Source organism: Gorilla gorilla, chromosome 9, assembly GCF_029281585.2.
Source record: "Gorilla gorilla gorilla isolate KB3781 chromosome 9, NHGRI_mGorGor1-v2.1_pri, whole genome shotgun sequence".
Lineage (NCBI taxonomy): Eukaryota > Metazoa > Chordata > Mammalia > Primates > Hominidae > Gorilla > Gorilla gorilla.
Window position 1 is genome coordinate 38,216,689 of NC_073233.2, and position 20,226 is coordinate 38,236,914.

The 20,226-nt window shown below is 43.7% G+C and overlaps 1 protein-coding gene across 1 annotated transcript in view; it reads left to right on the forward strand.

Moving 5' to 3' along the window:
- LOC109028876 (uncharacterized) overlaps positions 1 to 14,411 on the forward strand; it is a 70,466-nt gene extending 56,055 nt beyond the window's left edge. Inside the window, exons 2-3 of the mRNA XM_055356459.2 lie at positions 12,663 to 12,743; positions 12,910 to 14,411. Coding sequence (XP_055212434.2) covers positions 12,663 to 12,743; positions 12,910 to 12,999 — 171 coding nt within the window. The 3' untranslated portion in view covers positions 13,000 to 14,411. The remainder of the gene's footprint in view (positions 1 to 12,662; positions 12,744 to 12,909) is intronic.
- The last annotated feature ends 5,815 nt before the right edge of the window (positions 14,412 to 20,226 follow it).

Here is a 20,226-nt window from a genome sequence, read left to right on the forward strand (position 1 = left end):
AAGCAGTTAAGTTCACACAACCCTTAAGTTGCAGAAGAGGGAGTTGAACCCAGGCAGTGTGCTTCCAGAGTCTGGGCATATAATCTTTACTCTGTGTGCAGATAAATAGCATAGGCAGAGGTCTGGAGGGACATAGACCAAAGGCTGCATGCTGGCTGTCTACAGGTGATTTCTTTTCTTTTCTATTTATTTGTCTTCCCTTATTTTTGACAAGTTTTGAGGGGAGCAAAACGTTAAGATTTACACTAGACAAAAGGACAGGTCCTTAGTGGGTGTGAGTTGCATGGGACAATGTACTGGGCTCCCTCCTGGGGGTGTCCACAGAAAGCCAGTTTGGAAAGACACTATGACACAGGTGGACAGAAGGCAGACAAAATCACTGATACAAAATGAAGGGTTTGCTTATTAACTCATTCACGTATTGATTCAATTATTCACTCATTGCTTCAAAAAAGCATGGAGAGCCTACTCTGTTTAAGCATTGTAGTGGGTGCTGGGGATAATTATGTGTAAGACAAGGTCCCTACCTTCCAGGGGTTCATAGTCTGGAGGCGGAGGTGAGGGGAAGCTACTTTCAACTAAGCACCTAGTAACTTGTTAAGACATAAAGTAATTTGCAAGTCTGATTCTTCCACAAGGTTTTGAATCCTTGAGGGCAGGGACTGGTACAATACTGGTATAGCCACATATTTCAACCATTGATGCATTCCATGCATGTATTCATGCACTTTTACATTACCACATGGTGATTGAACATACATAGGGTGTACAGTGAAGGAACAGCCCACGTGATTGTTTCTCCAGGTTGAAGGAGGGAAAGAAGAGGGTGGTTGGAAAAATCTCCATAGAGATTTGAGCAGAGGCTTAAGAACTGAGAAAGTTTGCCAGGTGCAGTGGCTCATGCCTGTAATCCCAGCACTTTGGGAGGCTGAGGCAGGCAGATCACCTAAGGTCAGGAGGTCGAGACCAACCTGGCCAACATGGTGAAACCCTATCTCTACTAAAAATACAAAAATTAGCCAGACATGATGGTGGGAGCCTGTAATCCCAGCTACTCGGGAGGCTGAGGCAGGAGAATTGCTTGAACCTGGGAGGTGGAGTTTGCAGTGAGCCGAGATCATGCCACTGCACTCCAGCCAACAGAGCGAGACTCTCTCTCTAAAAAAAAAAAAAAAAAAAAAGAACTGAGAAAGTTTTCACCCAGTGGGGAAGGTACTTCCAGGGAAAGGGAATAGCATATGAAAAATCACAGTGGTATAAGGCTGACTGGTGCATTTGAAGAACTGCCAATAATTAAGTCCCAGGAGCTAGGACTTAAATGTAGGTAAGTCATAAGGACAGAGAACCAAAGCAGAGAGTAAGGGGTACATGTGCAGATGGAGCCTAGGGGATAAGGAAGCCTCCTCCTTTTCCTCCTTCTCTTCTGTTTAATAAGCCCTCCCCCTACTCTTTTGGAAAGGAGTGAAAGGGTAGGAAACTACATCTTTAAGCACCTATACATGCCAAGCCCTGTAGCATGTATAGGAAACCACATCTTTAAGCACCTATACATGCCAAGCCCTTTAATCCTTACTTTGGCACAATTCACCAGCCCCATTTTCCAGGTGAGGAAACTGAAGCTCAGAATGGTGAAGTGACTTACTCACACAGTCAGTAAGTGGCAGAAATAAGGTTTGGATTGAAGTGCATCCAATTCCAAAAGCGGCACTCTTTGTAGTGGGCCAGACAGAACAACTGAAAGTGGAATCACGCTTTTATCTCTGCAAAATGCTTTCATGTACCTAGGCTCATTTGATTCTTACCATGATATTGAGTAACAATTGGTCGAGTATCATAATTTCCATTTTTTTCAGTAGGAAAACTGAGTCACACAGAGGTTCATTTTGAGTGATTTGAGAATTTCAGAATTAAATACATCCAAAGTACCAACAAGAGGACCCAGCTGAAAAACTATACATGAAATGAAGATCGGCCCTGAGATGGTTTCTCAGTGCAAAGGGGCAGCTGAGGACGTGACACATGTGCACATGAGAACCTTGTGTGCATGTGGAGGTTTGCAGCTGGAACAGCCGGAGGGGCCAATCCAAGTGGCTGAGCTAATCCTTTCCTCTGCCTTCTGCCTGCTTCCCCTGTCACCTTAGGGGCCCCTCCTGAGGGGACATCTGTGAATTCTCCATGGAATCCCTCATTTAGCTCCCAAGACCCAGCGCAAGCCTGGGTGCAGAATGTTGGTGCAATTTTGACAAGATGCTCACAGAGGTTCAGTGACTAGTTTTAATTAGGCCATCTTTGTTTACGTTTGATGTTTATCAGCTAATTGGCATGGCAAGGTGTGAGTCACACAGCTTTCCCCTGGCATGGAATCAGTTGTCAGAGAAAAAGCCAGGAGAACAAATGATCCCAATTATGAGAGAACCCACCGGGCTAATTATCGTCCCACTAAGGATGGAACCTTCCCCCTCCTGCTGCTCCTGCTACTGCTGTAGCTGCACCAAGTGCCCTGGGATCTCTACACCCCTTCCCCCAGCCCCAGAAACCCAGAAACCAGGATCTGGGCCCCCAGCTGGCTGCCTGGAGATTTATTCTCTCAAATTCAAAACTTGCATGTTCCTCTAGCTCAGACACACCAGGGCAACATTCTTCTTTAGTTCAAGATCATTCTCCTCTTTAGCCCCTTCCATAAATGATTGCTCATGTATGTTGGACTTTTCCTGTGTGCAAGGCACTGTTGGAAGTACCTGATAATTATTTTCCCCAATAACGTACAGTCAGGTCGCATTATTATCTCCGTTTTACAAATGAGGAAACTGAGTTGTGCAGATCTTAAATAACTTGTTTGAGGGCAAGCAATAGGGCTGGGATTTGAGTGACATGATCTATCACCATGGCACCTGCTCTTGACCATCAAATGATTCTTGGATGCTCAGAAAGCCCTAAAAATCAACCAATTAGGATTCTTCAGGTGGATTTCTGGGTCCACTCTCCCTCTAATTATGTAGGTACAATCGCCTTCTAGAACAGTGCTGTCCAGAACTTTCTGCAATGATAGAAATGTTACACTGTCCTGCCCAATGCAGTAGGCAGCCACTAACCACATGTGAAATGTGGCAAGTGGGACTGAGGGACTAAATTTTTCATTTCATTTTATTTTAATTTATCTTAATTTTAATTGAAAGAGTTGCATATGGCTAGCGGTTATCTAGCGGAAAGTGCAGTTCTAGCTGGTCAGCCCTTAGTCCTCAAACGCTGCAATTTCCTAATCAGCCCTGTATGTGTGTCTTTTCCTCCCCCTCCTCCTTCTGCAGCTTCCTGGCTTTCTTGGTGCAGGGCAGGTCTCTTCATTTTCTGCATTCTCTCCTGCCCATTCTCTAAGCCCCCTCCGGGCTGAGGGGCTTGTGCAGAGGAATGCAGTTTGGCTGCCCTTGAGTTGAATGATGATCGTGGACCTTTGGAATGTCCACAAAGCCTCGCACTCTCGGCCTCCCCTGTCTCTCTCCTTCGCCGGGGTAACAGATGGCCCCGGCTTTCACCAGCCGGGCCTGAGCACATTGTCACTCCCAGCTGAAAGTGAAATATTCAGTGGCATTTAAATTAAATAGACTCTAATGCTTCAGTAATATTAATTACGTTTTCATTCATCCCTGGCCTAATAAATCAATGCGTAAAGAGAGGATGCTCGGGAGGCTGGCAGCCTAGTGGGGCCACTGGGCCTTTGTGTGAGCCCGCACACAATGCCCCCATTCTTACGGGGCTGCGCTTGCCCCTGCAAACATCTGTGCTCAGCCCCTCTTGAGGAGGAGCCAAAGAGGTAAGTAACATTTACACTCTGCTCCTCCAATTTGTCCCTGCACCAGGGTCTGAGTCAACGGGAAATGTGAAGGCCACACTGAAAACCACATTCAGAGCTGCTGCTGCTGCTGCTACTACAGTGTGTGTGTGTGTATGTGTGTGTGTATTTGTGTGCACACGCGTGCACATGGAGCTGGGGGATTTGCAAAATTCTGAGGCAGAGATTCAGTGAATGGAGACAGGAGTCTATTGGTGCTGGGACCTCACTTCTAGCTGCAAGATTGTGTTAGTTCAGCCTTAACCTATGAGAAGAAGGAGAAAAGGAAGAAAGAAAGGAAAGAAAGAAGAAAGGACAGAAGGAAGGAAGGAATAGGAAGGGGAATAATAACAGCTACCATTGAATGAGAGCTTACTATGTGCCAGGAACTGTGCTAAACACTTCTATGAAAATTCTCTTATTTATTCCTTACAACAATTTATAACATAACATAGCAACTATTATTGGCCCATTTTACAGATGAGGAATTTATCTATAGTTCAGAGAAATTCGGGAACTTGCCTATGGTTCCAGGCCATGTCTGTTTGATTCCAAAGACAATGTTCTTTACCTCTAAGTTCTACATCCATCAGAAGAAAATACAGAAGAACAGAAGAGATCTCTAAGGCTATGGTTTGTGTAGGGGGCAAGGGGCCAATGTTTGAGAAATTTCCAACATTCCCCTTGGTTTCTGAGGTTTTTTGCCTGTGGGGAGGTCCATCCCCAACGAGCAATGTCCCCACCCCCGCTCCAGGGCTATACATATGTAAAAGAAGCCAATAAAACAATCCAAGAGAGCCTGCTCTCCTAAATCTTCAGGGGACAAAACCTCCTACTTGTGATGCTTCAAAGCTGTCCAGAGCTACCAGTTTACCCCCAGAAGTCCCGACTCAATGCCTCTGATTGGAAAATAAATAGCTTTGCACATAAAAACCACAGGCCAATTGTTAGCCTAGGAATGGGAAAATGCTGTGTGCATCACTGCGTATCAGCCCTGGAGCCTCACTCCTCCAGGGAGGCAGCCTCTCCTCTGGGGGATGGCCCAGGAGCTGGGGGTGAAGGCACTTGTAAACATGGGAGTTTCAAAAATGATTCCTTAGGAAGATTTTTAAAACAGTAAATGTTAAAATCTACAAGAAATCGTGTTTCTTATAGAAAAACTAGAAAATACAAATAAGAAGGAAGGGCAAACATCAGCTGAATTCTTCCACCCAGAGTTAACACTTGGTGTTTTTTCCTCTAGAAAATTCACTCTATCACTACTTGGCAAACATTGGGCCATAAGATTCAAACTGTTTTGCAACCTGCTTTCCCCCACCATTTACTGTGATCCAAAAGTCTTCCCATGGCATTAAATATGTCTCTCCAACACAGTCTTCTTAATGACAAGTTTTGCAACTTATAGGTAAAACATGGTTTGGTTATTTAATCAATCTTCAATTATTGGACATTTGGACAATCAAACCAGAATGAAAATAGAAACCAGGGTTGTTTCTATTTTTTTTCCTCCCACAAAGTTTAATGATTTTCCTTGTGGCTAAATGGTAGAGCACGCACATTCCCAATTACGCTCTTAGAATAAACAACTGAAAGAGAAATTGCTAAGTCGAAGTGAATATGCATGCATATTTTGAGGGCAGAGACACTGAGTGTCTACTATAATTTGTAAAAAATGACTTGGAAAGCTCAATCTCAGCTTCAGACCCAATTCCTACCCAATGTAAATATTCCTACTCTCTGGTGCTTGAGGCTGGTTTGATTGTACAAAACCAAGTTTGGAACTTTCTGGTCATCTTGTTGGTAGGTTAGGACTCAGCACTTGCAGCTTCATTGTGAGGGTTCTTGAACCTCAAGGTAGAACTGACATCATTAATGTCCCACAGGAAGCAATTGAGTAGAGTGACCAGCCTGTGATCTCTGGAGTCAGCCTAGATTTAACACCAGCTCTGTCTCTGACTTGCTGTGTGCCCTAAGGGAAATTACCCAGTCTCTCTGGGTCTCAGTTTCTTCATCTGCAACCTAGTGTGTGATACTTGTATCCATCTTATTTCAGTGAAGATTAAATATATGTAAAACACTTAGCACAGTGACACGTGGTAAATGTTCAGTAAACATTTGCTACTACGCTGTTATTATGTTGACCCACTAATGAGCTATTCAACCAACCTCTTAGTTATTCAAGTCTTGGTTTTTTCTTGGAGCCATCAGGAGAGACCATGAATTGCACCCTATTTAAATTGGCCTATATCACACAGAAGGTGATTTAATTCAATCTAATACTGACTGAGGTCCTGGCACGAGTACGGCCCTGTGGTAGCAAGATGAATGTGTCCCCAGGAGCTCATTGGCTAGTGGGAAAGCCGGAAACATGCATCGGTAACTCAGATCCAAGGCAGCCTGTTGCCAACGGTGTAATGAGAGGTGCAAATAATGCATGTGGATGGGGCCTCTCCAGTGGCATCAATGGGAGGAGGATTTGAAGTGATGCTCAGGGAGGTCCAATCACTTGTCCAAAGTCACACAGTTACTAAGATGTGGAGCTAGGATTGGACTGTAGGTCTGTCTGGTTTAAAAAAAATCATGCTTGTTTCCTCCATATTAATAAGCAATTCAAGGTCAAAGTCACTCTAGAGCAGACTAGGGCTGTCCAGTAGAACTTGCTCCCATGCATATGCTCTATATCTGTGCTGTTCAATATGGTGACCACTAGCTACACTTGGCTACTGGGCACTTGAAACATGGCTAGTGTGAGTGAGACACTGGGTTATTTTAAATTTTATTTAAACATGGCTAGTGGCTACTATGTTGGGCAGCAAAGGTTTAGATGGAGGAACTAATTTAAGAGAAGGGCTAATGTTAAAGATCAAACTATTTTTTTTTTCTTGTTATGAGACAGAGTCTCACTCTGTCGTCCAGGCTGGAGTGCATTGGTGCCATCTCGGCTCACTGCAACCTCTACTTCCCCTGTTCAAGCAATTCTCCTGCCTCAGCCTCCTGAGTAGCTGGGACTACAGGTGTGCGCCACCACACCTGGCTAATTTTTGTATTTTTTAGTAGAGACGGGGTTTCACCATATTCGCCAGGCTGATTTTGAACTCCTGAACTCGTGATCCTCCCTCCTCAGCTTCCTAAAGTGCTGGGATTACAGGCATGAGCCACTGTGCCCAGCCCAAACTTTTTAATGACAGGAAAGTGAGAGATTTCAAAAAATAAAAAGTAAAAATGAAGGCAGACTCTAATTTGAAAGGAACTGTTAATAAATAAATAAAAATAATAATAATAATAATAATGTTTTCATGGAGGCCAAATATTTTTCCACCCTTGGAGCAACACATGCATTTGGTTGATGTGCTCTGACCATGCCATGTTTGTGGCTCTTTGTCAAACAGTTTGGGGCCAAGCCAAAGCCCATGGGGAGGGCTCCCTTTGGCAAATGCATTCCCTCTTCTTCTCTGTTTTGTATTTGGCATTAAACTGAGTAACTGTCTCATGCTGAAACCACCACACGTATCTAATTCCCATTTTGTTCTCTGTCAGATTCAGGCAGAGAGCTGATAGAATAGCTGACACTTTCAAGTCAGAGAAAACTTCCTATCTGTACTTCTCAATGGTTGGAGCTGTGCAAAGACACACTAGGCAGCCTTTGTGGGGGGAGGGTGAGTCTCCCATCAGGAGAAGTGTTCAAGCATGCGTTGAACAATCATGGGTATGTTGTGTCAAGGTTGCAAACGTCAAAAGAGAGAGGAGAGGTAGTTGGAATAAATGACCCTTTATGTCATTTCTAGCCTCTAAAGTCAGAGCCTTTACAAAGACTTTTGTACAAATGATTTTGCTCTGTAAAAACCCTTATCTATCTATACCCCATAGCCAAGGTTAGACTGGTAATTCTCTGAGGTCAAGGCTGTATCACAGTCACTACCGTGTTGTTGAACTAGCCATGGTACTTGGAACATGAGAAGTGTTCAGTAAATTCTGGTTGTTGTGGTTGAGAGAACACTGGAATCTTAACGTCTTAACCTAAATATTAAATGGTAGTCTTCATTTGTTTTGATGAGAGAGTGGATGCGAAGTAAATTCAATGCAAATTTGGGTCTGATCTCCAAAAGGACCAAACAATCATTCCCCCTTGTGTGCTCAGTCCTGTGAGATTAAAAAGGTAGGGCAAGAACTGACAATTACACAGTGTCTACCAGGTGCTGAGTACTGTGGTAGGTGTATTTGCATATATATTATAGTATAATTCCCAAGACAACCTTGGAAGAGGAATTACTGTCCCATTTTATAGATAAGGAAGCTGAGGCTTGACAAGGAATTATTACAAAATCGCACTGATAGTAAGTGGCTGAGGTAACAAACAGTCAACAGCCTTTAGTTCTACCCTAAACTCATTTATGTAGCAGATGTTATATAGGAGGGATCACTGAAGGTAAGGACATGAGACTGAAGAGACATCTTGGGCAAGGTTATGGACATCTTCAACATTGGAGAGGTGAGGAGATGCCTTCTGCCTCTTTGCCAGAGAGACCACCATGTGTTAGTGAATCAGAATGATTTAGGACCATAGTAGATAACATCACCTCCTCATCTCACCCCCTTGCCCAAATCCTTACAAGTTCTTATTTGCCAGTGGGAACCCCTCAGATTGGCTTCTCTTTCTCTCTCTCTCTCTCTTTTTTTTTTTTTTTGAGACAGAATCTCACTCTGTCACCCAGGATTGAGTGCAGTGGCGCGATTTTGGCTCACTGCAACCTCCGCCTCCTGGGTTCACTCCATTCTCCTGCCTCAGCCTCCTGAGTAGCTGGGACTACAGGTGCCTGCCACCACACCTGGCTAAATTTTTTTTTGTATTTTTAGTAGAGACGGGGTTTCACTGTGTTAGCCAGGATGGTCTTGATCTCCTGACCTCATGATCCGCCCACCTTGGCCTCCCAAAGTGCTGGGGTTACAGGTGTGAGCGGCCGTACCTGGCCGGGTTGGCTTCTTTACACTTCTAAGGAATTACTTCAAATGCAAGACCTTTTTTTCTCAATTCCTTTTCATTGGCCAATTTTTAAAACCCACTGTAGATGTATTAACCAAGACTCTTTCTGTTACAAGTGGCAGAAATCCAGTTCAAAGAGGTTTAATTACAAAAGTTGTTCATGGTGCTGAATGAGCAAGACTTCATGGATGCCTGGATATGGGTGCTCACATAATGGTATTCCAAATATCTCTCAGGTGTCTTTTGGCTCTTCTCTCCTGTTTTGGATCCCTTATCAGGCATGGTCACCAGCAGTTCCAGATTTACTTCTTAGCATCTTCAGTAGAAACAGTGAAACTTTCCCCCGGTTGTTCTAACATGGAAAGAAATGAAGCACATGAAACAATGTTGAAACTATGAGGTTTGCACTGGATCTGATAGATGTCAAGTACTGCTGTGTTTCTCTTGAAATTTTAAACTCTCCGAGGCAGCCCTGAGTGTTCTCTGTGGCGTCTCAGCGTGCTTCATCATACAGTTTGGGATCCAGTGTTGTTGGGTCACTGTCTCCCCTTGCCTGACCTGCTGCTGCTCTCTCTGTCCTAATTCCTGGCCTCAGCCCTTCCTGTTTGTAGAGTAGTATTTTGAATCTCATCCTCGATTTTTATTAATGAATCACCTTAAGCAGGTTACTTGTTCTTTCCACACCTGACTTTCCTCATTGGTAAATGGTGATTGTACTATCCACCTTGGAGGGCCCTTGTGAGAATTAAATGATATTCTCTGTTTAATATGCTGAGTGAAGTTCCGTAAACACAATCAGTATTCAAAGTTGCAGCTATTATTCTCCTTGTCTTTCTTCTACATATTGTTATTACTATCACTACTTGGAGCAGCTATATTAGTTGGCATTAGGCTTATCTGTGAATGGCAGTAAACCCCACACAAGTAGCTTAAAGACAATTGGAGGTTTATTTCTCTCACATGCAAATATCCAGGAAGGTGGTCCAAGGCTGGTGTGATGTTACCTAGTGTCAGGAGTCCAGGCTCTTTCTGTCTTATTTATCTGTGGTTCATAGGTCCATTTTCAAGGCCACATCATGGCCCAAGTGGGCTGCTCTAGATCCAGCTCTTATGCCCCCCTTCCAGCCAGAAGGAACAAAGAAAGGGGAGGAGAAGTTCACATTCCCTCTCTTCCTGGAAGGTGCACACCCCAAGCCTATACAACTCTCATTGCCAGAGCTTGTCACACCTAGCCGCAAGGGAAATGGAGAAATGTAGTGTTATTCTGAGTGGCCACAGTGCGCAGCTCAACGTTTTATTACTATGGAGGAAGAGTAGGCTCTGCCACTGCAGGACTAGAAAAGGACCCTAGAAGCTGGACTGACCCCAGATGATACAGCTCCGAGAAAACCATGCTTCTGCTTAAAGGGAAATACTGTACATCTTTTGCCACCCAAGGAATGCAAAATTCCCTTGGGAATTTTTAAGAAAGCTGGAAGTTAAAACTCAAGTGTGAAGCTCTCTTCCCTGAGCCAAGGAGCTTAGTTCAGTCTTTCTCCTCTGATTGCCAGCCGGGGCTGGGGAGAGGCAGAGCACTGGCCCCAGGCAAACTTGGTTTGAGGCCAAATTCCAGGACTCTTGGGGCTGACTGGCAGCCACTCTGTCTGAGCAACCTGGGGGATCCTGAGAAAAGAATGAACATCCGAATCCCAGAACAAAATCAGCAATGATGATGCTCCTGCAGCCCGGGTCTGGCTGGGAGGCCGCACAGTGGGGAGGATGAGGTCATGGTGACAAATGAGAGAAGGGGGAGGGCTCTAGAGTGCAGCAAGTCTGCCCACCAGCCAGAGCCGGGTGCTCAGAGCAAAGCCAGCCCCTCTCTTGTCTGCCACCGCTCTCCTGTGTGATCGTAGGAGAGTCACAATGTTTTTGGACTTCAGTCTATCCAGTGAGAAGATAGAAAACACAGCAGCAACGGCTAGGTTCAGGAATGTCCAGAAAGTGAATAGAATTATTAAAGAAAAAGGGGCTTGGTTGCTAGGGGTTTGGGTGGAGCACAGAGGATTTTTAGGTCAGGGAAGCTTTTGTGTGACACTATAATGATGGATGCATGACATTACGCATCCTTAAAACCCTTAGGAAGTATAGCACCAAGAGGGAACTCTAATGTATTCTATGGACTTTGATTGATATTGACGTGCCAATGTAGGTTTATCTATTGCAACAAATGGACTACTCTGGTGGGGCATGTTGATGATGGGGGAGGATGTCGAGGAGTGAGGGGAGTATGTTGAAACTCCGTGTATTTTCTGCTTCATTTTGCTGTGAGTCTAAAACTACTCTATCATCTGGTCCAAAAGCCTACTTTAGGGCTATAAAGACAAAGTAATCAGATATTAAGTAAATAATGATATTTTATCAAGGATGATGTAATAAAAGAGATTAAGGAGTCCCCCCAAACATTCGTGTACCATAAAATTGCTCACATCTTGGTGTTGAGTAGTCCCGTCCATTCGATGGGTATGGTAGTTTAATTTGGAACTTGGAGGGAGGAAGTAGACAAAAAACATTGCAGTTGCACTTTCTGCATCTCACTGGTATACTTTTAGGTCATTCCAAGATCACTGCCTTTTAAGATTTAGGAGATACAGTTACCTTTTGATGATCTGCAAGTGCTTTTGTTCAGCATGTAGGTTTCCTGCTTTTTGAAGAAAGCCAGGATTATATATTGACCTGAAGACAGTGCAGCAAGGAGCCCTGCGCCTAGCACTGTTGTGGCTAAAATGGTGGTGGTGCATCTACTGTCCTATAGAACTCTCTGTGATGACAGAAATGTTCTAATTTGTACTTCTCCGATGTGGTAGCCACCAGCCACGTGCAGCTACTGAGCACTTGAAATGTGACCAGTGCAATTGAGGAACTGAAAATTTCATTTTATATTAATATCTTTAAACTACAAATTGAAATCATTTTATTTTAATAACTTTAAATTTTAATATTTTAATACTTTTAAGTTTACATAGCCACACATGGCCAGTGGCCACTATATTAGACAGCATGGGTCTAGGGCCATATCCTTCAGTAGTGCTTTTCCTACTCACCTCATGGTTTCTCAGGAGTTTGCTTTGCACGTATCTGTGTGTCTGTGGAGAGGAGGGAATCATGTACAGGAATGCTGCAGTAATTCCCATGGATATGCCAAAGGCTTACCCTCAACCCACAAATATCTCAGACCCAAAATGCTGGAGCATCCTACTACATATCTACCTTTCACCTAAAAAAAAGAAAACATACAATGGAATCCAGGAAACAAGGCAGGGACTATGTAGAATTTCTTCGCTGTATATCTTGTTTTAAAAAATAGGTCATTACATTTATAGTTGTATTATGTATAATCGGTCATGGGATCAAACTGAGGTCTAAGGCTAGTCCTGGCTTTTGTGCCTTTCAGGATTTAGGAGATACAGTTACCTTTTGATGATCTGCAAGCCCTTTGCTTGCTGTCTTTTTTGCTTTGCTTGCCTTTGCTACTAAGTTGTTGTCTGGCATGTGACAGCCCTCCTGGATTTCACTTTCCCCATGGTTAGTAAATAAAATGGGATAAACAACCTGTCAGCTCTCTGATATTATCTCAGATCTGAACAGAATATATCATTTTTTATTAAAAAATATGGAGACAGAAAACTTTACTTTAGACTGGTCTAAATCTGTAGCAGATTATTCAAAATGCATACCATATTCTGCAGTATGTTGCAAAGGAGAAAAGGGCGCTGTGGTGCAACCAGCTTGGGATACACAGGTTAAAGTTACATAGGTTTCTTGATTTTAGGACTCCTCAAAGCCTTTAATATTCTAATGTGCATTATGACTTTTCAGGTGGGGAATCCAGCTGCTGCCTTTCTCAAAAGACCCTCAAATTATTTCTGCTGGAGGAGTGTCTTCCAGGAAGGACTAATGGTTTGTGGAACACACTTTGGGAAGTGCTTATCTTGAGGCAGCATGAGAGTTTTTTCGGGACTCAGCTGTCTCCCCAACTTTGGCCTGTCCTTGCCCGTCATGCTGGGCATGCAGGGATGGAATTCTGCACACGGCAAAGGGCTGAATCCTGCTTTTCTTCACACAGGTGCAGCTCCCCGCAGCCCCAGCTCTCCAGCTGCCCCCACACAGCCTGTTTTGTGCTAGGGCTATCGCGATTTGCAAATTTCTTCTCTAGCTCAAGTGCATGGACCCAGAAAATGCCCCTGCTTGAGGGCCAATGTTGACCAAGACCCTCAGCAGTAATGTGGCCTCTGTGGGAGCAGCACCTCACAGAGGGCAGAGTTTGGCTCTATGCTTGTACCATTGGTGGTAAATTCTGCTGAGCTCTATGGATCCATCTGGATGAAAAGGTCTGTATAAATGCAAGATCATTATCATCATCAGCTGTTCCAGTTGGAGCCTACTGATTCTCAAGCCCACAGTCAATGGGGCCTTTCCAACAATTCCATTCTACATGGCTTGAAAAAGGTGTAATTACATGAAGCTGAATATCTTCTGGAGAGACAGACAGGTTCATGTCTGTCCCAGGAGTGTTGGAGAGGAATCTCTCAGGCCTCTCATTAGGCACATGGAGAGAGGTGCCCTCCAGGCCTGGCCCAGGTCAGGGACAAGTCAGAAGCTGCATCTGGAGCAGATCCAGGATCTTATCCTGGTGCACACGAGGGGCCAGCATCGCGCTTGCACATTTATAGCTCAGGTGCTCTCTGGTGTTACCAGGAAGCTGCTGGGAAGAGACGGAGGCCGGAGAGTGTCCCAGGACAATGCTTCCTTCAACTCATGTTCATTTTTAACTTTAAAAAATGGCCTCCATGATCCCCAAAATGGTCTTTTGGCGTGAGGGAAGTGGTTGCTGTAAGGAAAGTCTCTGCTCGACACACACAAAAATTCTCCTCCATGACTTTGGACCATGTCTCTGATAAAAAGACTGGCTGGGTGAGGAGTCCAGCCTGCAGATCTCCCATTTGGCCTGAGTCCTCTGTTGCAGGGGTCCTCAATCCCCAGGTTAGGGATCAGTACCAGTTCCTCTTAGGAACTGGGCCGCACAGCAGGAGGTGAGCAGCAGGCCAGCCAGCAAGAATTGCTGCCAGAGCTCCGCCTCCTGTCAGATCAGTAATGGCATTAGTTTCTCGTAGGAGCGTAAACCCCATTGTGAACTGGCCATGTGAGATATCTAGGTTGCATGCTCCTTATGAGAATCTAACTAATGCCTGATGATCTGAGGCGGAACAGTTTCATCCCAAAACCACCCCCGCCCACTGTGAACTCAGAGAGCACCTCAGCCTATGGTCAGGTACCATCTATAGCACTTGTGCCTTAAACACCCATCAGCAGATGTGAAGATTTCCCAAGGCATACCTCAATTAAGGGTGGTTCAAACTAGTGTAGCCTCTTGCCTATAAATGAAGACTAAGGGCTCCATCCAACCAGCTCTCTTGTCTGGGTCCAGTCTCCAGAACTCTTCCAGCTTCCCTGTAGTAAAAGAACACACCTTGGTGGGCATTGTTCATTTATCAGTGCACAGGGCCACGTTGACAAAGTCTTAATATTTAATGGCTTACGAGTCTAATAATAAAAAAATTAAAACTCTATCTCTCGTTGTTCTTAAAAATGAGCCTGATTTATCCCATTCATTAGGTCCTTATGTCTCTGTCTGGAATCAAGATGTCAGATCTTTAGCCTAAGTAACATTAAGAGTAAGGAGGATAATGCAAATAATGCCCAAGGTTGCCCTTAAAAAATCGTAAAGAAATGAATAGGCTATCCCAGCTTTAGTAGCACATATTTCACAAGTTGTGCTTAGCAAATACAGTCCTCATGAGTGCCACCTTTTATTTGGCAGTAAAACCTCCTATGATCCCATCTGCAAACCCAGTACTTAGCATGGAAGGATCCCATGAGCTAACATCAACTGGCTCAGGAGCACCCTCTCCAGGTGCTGATTTTCATTCATATCCCAGACTACCAGGATTGCATGTAAGGTGGGTGGATCACGAGGTCAAGAGATTGAGACCACCCTGGCCAACATGGTGAAACCCCGTCTCTAACAAAAATACAGAAATTAGCTGGGCATGGTGGTGTGAGCCTGCAGTCCCAGCTACTTGGGACGCTGAGGCAGGAGAATCGCTTGAACCTAGAAGGTGGAGGTTGCAGTGAGCTGAGATCACACCACTGTACTCCAGCCTGGCAACAGAGTGAGACTCCGACTGAGAAAAAAAGAAAAGAAAAGAAAAAGATAGAGGAAGGTGAGGAAAGGGAAGTAATTATGTTATTTTGAGTCTAGTAGGCACTAGATGAGGTGCTCATATGTTCTTCCTTAAGCCTCTTCCACTTGACCCTCAACACCAATCCAGGAAGTAAATTTTATTATGCTGGTTTTGCAGATGAGGAAACTGAAGTTTGCAGGCATTAAGTAAAGAATCCAAGTTTCCGTAACCTTGGAACTGGAATTAGCAGGATGCTGGGATTAATGCCGGGATGACCAGCTTCTCATTCTCTGTTCTTCTGACTATCCCGCACATGCGCCCTTTGCCTTTTTTGTCTATTTCTGATGTTACCACTCCTACTCACGTGACCTAAGTTAGTAGTTATTTAATTTCTCCTAACCTCAGTATTCTGACCTATTCAATGGAAATAGCAATATTTGTTCCACTGCCTTCCCTGATTGCTGTGTGGAGAAAATGAGATAATACGTGAGAAAGGGAAGGAGAGAGGCTTTCTCTGCTTCTTTCTAAAAGTTTCAGACCAGTTCTATCCAACTCAGTCCAGGAAGGGAGAATGACTAAGTGTGTGGAGAGAATGCTCTGGGTGAGTGTGATTCTAGAGTAACAAATCAGCTGTTTATACTCCATATGACCACATCTCAAGGTATGGGAAGTTTGTTGGGTTTTTTTTGTTTTTTAAATCCCACACCTTTAAGATGAAATTCTGTCCCACTGAGACCCTGCTGAGCAGAAAATAATAGGTATCAACCACCTTTCCTCAAGCTTCCTCCACCTGAAGCCTGAGAGCAATGTGGCTGAAGGGAGACAGGAGGTGTGTGGTGAAGGGGTGGAGAGGTTTCTAGCTTGAATGGTTTTTTCACTAGGTCAGCTCGTGGCCTCCGTGACAGTGGGGGTGAAATTATTAAAACAGAAACCTTCACTGCAGCAGGTTCAGTTGTGACACATATGATGTTTTATAAAGTCCATATTTCTGTCCAGTATGGGAAATTTTCAGATCAAACCTCAATCAGAAAGCTATTGAACTAGCCAAGAAGAGGAAGATAATGTGGAGACAGAATTGCAGTCCCACATAGGATGGGGCTGTGGGCCAGGGCACACATGTGCAGGTTATAGGGAAGCACAAATCCATAGGGCCAAGGAAACAGAGAGAAGCAGTTCAAGAGAGGAGTGCACGAGGAGTTCTGGGCATCTTCTAAAGTGTATGGAAGAGAGATAATCTTCTGAGAGTCACTTTTGGCAGAGCCCATGCAGATTTTTTAAAAAACCTTTTAGAATGTTGAGAACATTTCAAATGTGCAGAAAAATTGCAAATATATCCAAAGAACTCCCCAAAACATATTCTTTATGCAGACTCACCAAGTGTTAACATTTTGCCACATTTACTTTGCCATGCTGTCCCTCTCCCTTCCTCTCTCTCTATAATTTTTTTCCTGAACATTTAAGAGCAAGTTGCAGACACAATGACATTTTACTCCTACATACTGTGTGGATTTTCTGAGAACAAGGTCATTCTTTTATATAACCTCGGTACAATTGTTAAAGCTAGGAAATTTAGCAAAATTTTTTATTGAATCCAGAAGTAGGTAAAATTTTTTTCTGCAAAGGGCCAGGGAGTAAATATTTTCAGTTTATGGGCCAGGGGTGTTCAATCTTTTGGTTTCCTTGGGCCACATTGGAGGAAGAAGAATTGTCTTGGGACACACATAAAATATACTGACACCAATGATGTTGATGAGAAGAAAAAAAAACCCTCAAAAAAAATCTCATAATGTTTTAAGAAAATTTACAAATTTGTGTTGGGCCGCATTCAAAGCCTCCTTGGGCTGCATGCAGCCTGCAGGCCGTGGGTTGGCAAGCTTGTTATAGGCTATACAGTCTCTGTCACAACTATTCATCCATGCCTTGGCATACAAAAAACTGCCATAGACAATACACAAATGAATGGACATGGCTGTGTTCCAATAAAACTTTATATGAAAAAATGAGTGGCAGGCCAAATTGGGCTACAGGGCCATAGTTTGCTGACTGATGATCAAACCTGTGTCTTTCATGATTGACATTCTTTTTTTTTTTTTTTCTGAGACAGGGTCTTAGTCTGTCATCTAGGCTGGAGTGCAGTCATGGCTCACTACGCCTCGACTGCCTGAGCTCAAGTGATTCTCCCACCTCAGCCTCCTGAGTAGCTGGGACCATAAGCATGCGCAATCACACCCAGCTAATTTTTTGTTTTGTTTTGGTTTTTTGAGATGGAGTCTCACTCTGTTGCCAGGCTGGAGTGCAGTGGTGAGATCTTGGCTCACTGCAACCTCCACCTCCCGGCAAGCAATTCTCCTGCCTCAGCCTCCACAGTAGCTGGGATTACTGGCACAGACCACCATGTCCTGCTATTTTTTTTTTTTTTTTTTTTTTGGTATTTTTAGTGGAGATGAGGTTTTGCCACACTGGCCAGGCCAGTCTCGAACTCCTGACCTCAGGTGATGCCCCTGCCTCCGCCTCTCAAAGTGCTGGGATTACAGGTGTGAGCCATCACGCCCAGCCCACACCCATCTAATTTTTTTATTTGAAGAGATGAGGTCTCACTATGCTTTTTTTTTTTTTTTTTTTACACAGAGTTTCGCTCTGTCGCCCAGGCTGGATGGAGTGCAGTGGCATGATCTTGGCTCACTGCAAGCTCCATCTCCTGGGTTCACGCCATTCTTCCGCCTCAGCCTCCTGAGTAGCTGGGACTACAGGCGCTCGCCACCATGCCTGGCTAATTTTTTGTCTTTTTAGTAGAGACGGGGTTTCACCACGTTAGCCAGGATGGTCTCAATCTCCTGAACTTGTGATCCGCCCGCCTCGGCCTCTCAAAGTGCTGGGATTACAGGCGTGAGCCACCACACCCGGCCGAGGTCTCAGTATGTTACCCAGGCAGGTCTTGAACTCCTGAGCTCAAGGGATGCTCCTGTCTTGGCCTCCCAAAGTGCTGGGATCACAGATGTGAGCCACTGTGCCTGGCTAATAATTGACATTCTTGAAGAGTACAGGCCAGTTATTTTGTAAAATGTCCTTCAATATGGTTTTCCCTAATGTTTCTTTGCAATAAGATTTAGGTTATATAATTTTAGCAGGAATATGACACAAGTGATGTGCTTTTCTTAGTACATCATAGCAGGGCCACGTGATGATGGTTGGTCCTCCTATTGGTGCTGAAGCATATGTTTTTAAAATGAGGGATTTCAGTAATTTCAAATAAGAATAAGAAATGGAATAAGATTCCATTCAAATGGAATAAGAAATGGTTCTGCAGATGGTAGCAAGAGCCGTGGCACATAGAAGGGATATCTGAAGGGGAGGGCCTGGGCAAGGAGAAGGGGCATCCAAGCCTTGCTAGAGCACAAAGTGGAGCAATAACAGTAGTTATTAGTAATAATGAGATATTATGTATTGAACACTAACGTGCCAGACACCATGAAAAGTATTTAAAAATATGTCATCTCCTTTAATCCTCTCATAATGGTATCAAGCATGATCTATTATTATTCCATTTCACAAATGGAATAATAAAGATGTAGGGGAGGTGGGAAAGGGCAACAGTAGCCCCAGTTCTTCTCTCCTCCCTATATCTATTGCTGTTGCCATGTAACTTTGCTGTTCTTTCCACAAAAGTGTCAGGGTATTGTAGAGGAGGCAAAATATCTTTTCCTCACCTATTGCTAGGTTCATGGCTAAGGCCTCTGTAACAAAAGATGGTTTAACAAGAGAAAAGCTTACAAATTTATTTAAGATAAGTTTTACATGACACAGGAGCTTTCTAAGGAAAGGAAGACTCAAAGAAACAGTTAAACTTGTGTATTTTTATGCTAAGTTTGATGAATAATGGACAATCATGAAGACAAATAATTGGACAAAAGGGTTATGGTGTAATGGTAATAAACTGGGAGAACTTAGCAAGGCCTCTTTGGTCAGATTCTTCTCTGATACCCTGTGTCTTCAGAGATAAAGATGTTTCTTTCCTCCAGGTATAGGGAGAACATCTTGCGAATGGGGGTCTTATATGACCCATTTCAGGGTAAGGTCAGAAAATCGTTCTTAGGTTTTGTGACCTGCTTCAAGGGAGAAGGGCGAGAGGAAGGTGAGAGCGACCTTCCTTCTCCTGCTGTTTCCTCAGATGCCAAGGCGCCATATTTTGGGATAGTGTGTCCTGAACTCTGTCACTGTATTTTCTTACCCCTTGGTACTGAGTTTTGCTGTGTGACTTCTTTTGACCAAAGGAATGAGGCAAAAGTGACCATGTGCCAGTTTGGAGCTTAGGTCTTAGAGACTTTGCATGTTGCTGCTTGCTCTCTTGTGCCTCTGTCATTGCCAAGAGAAGAACATGATGTGGGCTCCCTCTGGTCCTGAGAAGAGGATGAGAGATGTGCAGAGCAGAGCTTTAGCATCCAAGCCCAGCCTATGTCAGCCAAACCTCAGTTGACTTGCAAACTTGTAAGAAATATAAAATGATTGTTAATTTAAGTCACTGTGTTTGGGGATGATTTGTTATGCAGCACTGGCTAACTGATATAAAGGACTTAATTAACTTGCCCATGGCCACACAACTACAGTAGTCCCCACTTGTCCAGAGTTTTGCTTTCTGCAGTTTCAGTCAGAAAATAGGTGAGTACAATTCAATAAGATATTTTGAGAGAGAGAGAGACCACATCCATATAACTTTTATTACAGTATATTGTTATAATTGTTCTATTTTATTATTAGTTATTATTAATCTATAACTGTGCCTAATTTATAAATTAATGTTTATCATATGTACTTATGTATATATAGGAAAAAACATAGTATCTATGTATAGGGTTCAGTACTCTTTGAGGTTTCAGGCATCCACCAAGGGTCTTGAAACATAGCTCCTGCAGATAAGGGGAGACTACTGTACCAGCTATGCAGCCAGATTTTGAAGACAAATGAATATTCCATAAACTGTCATTTTAACCATCATGCTCTAGTTACACATTGCTGTATAATTTACGCTTATGTGGATCTTTCCCCAAAATCCTTTTGTTGACTTTATAAAGTCCATGTGTTCTTAGAGAATCAGGGGTTCTTAAAATGTTGGGGATCATTTAGAGAATCTGAGCCTGCTTCCTTCTCCCCACCAAAAGATTAGGCAAACAAACATACAAGACTGCACGCAATTTTGGGTG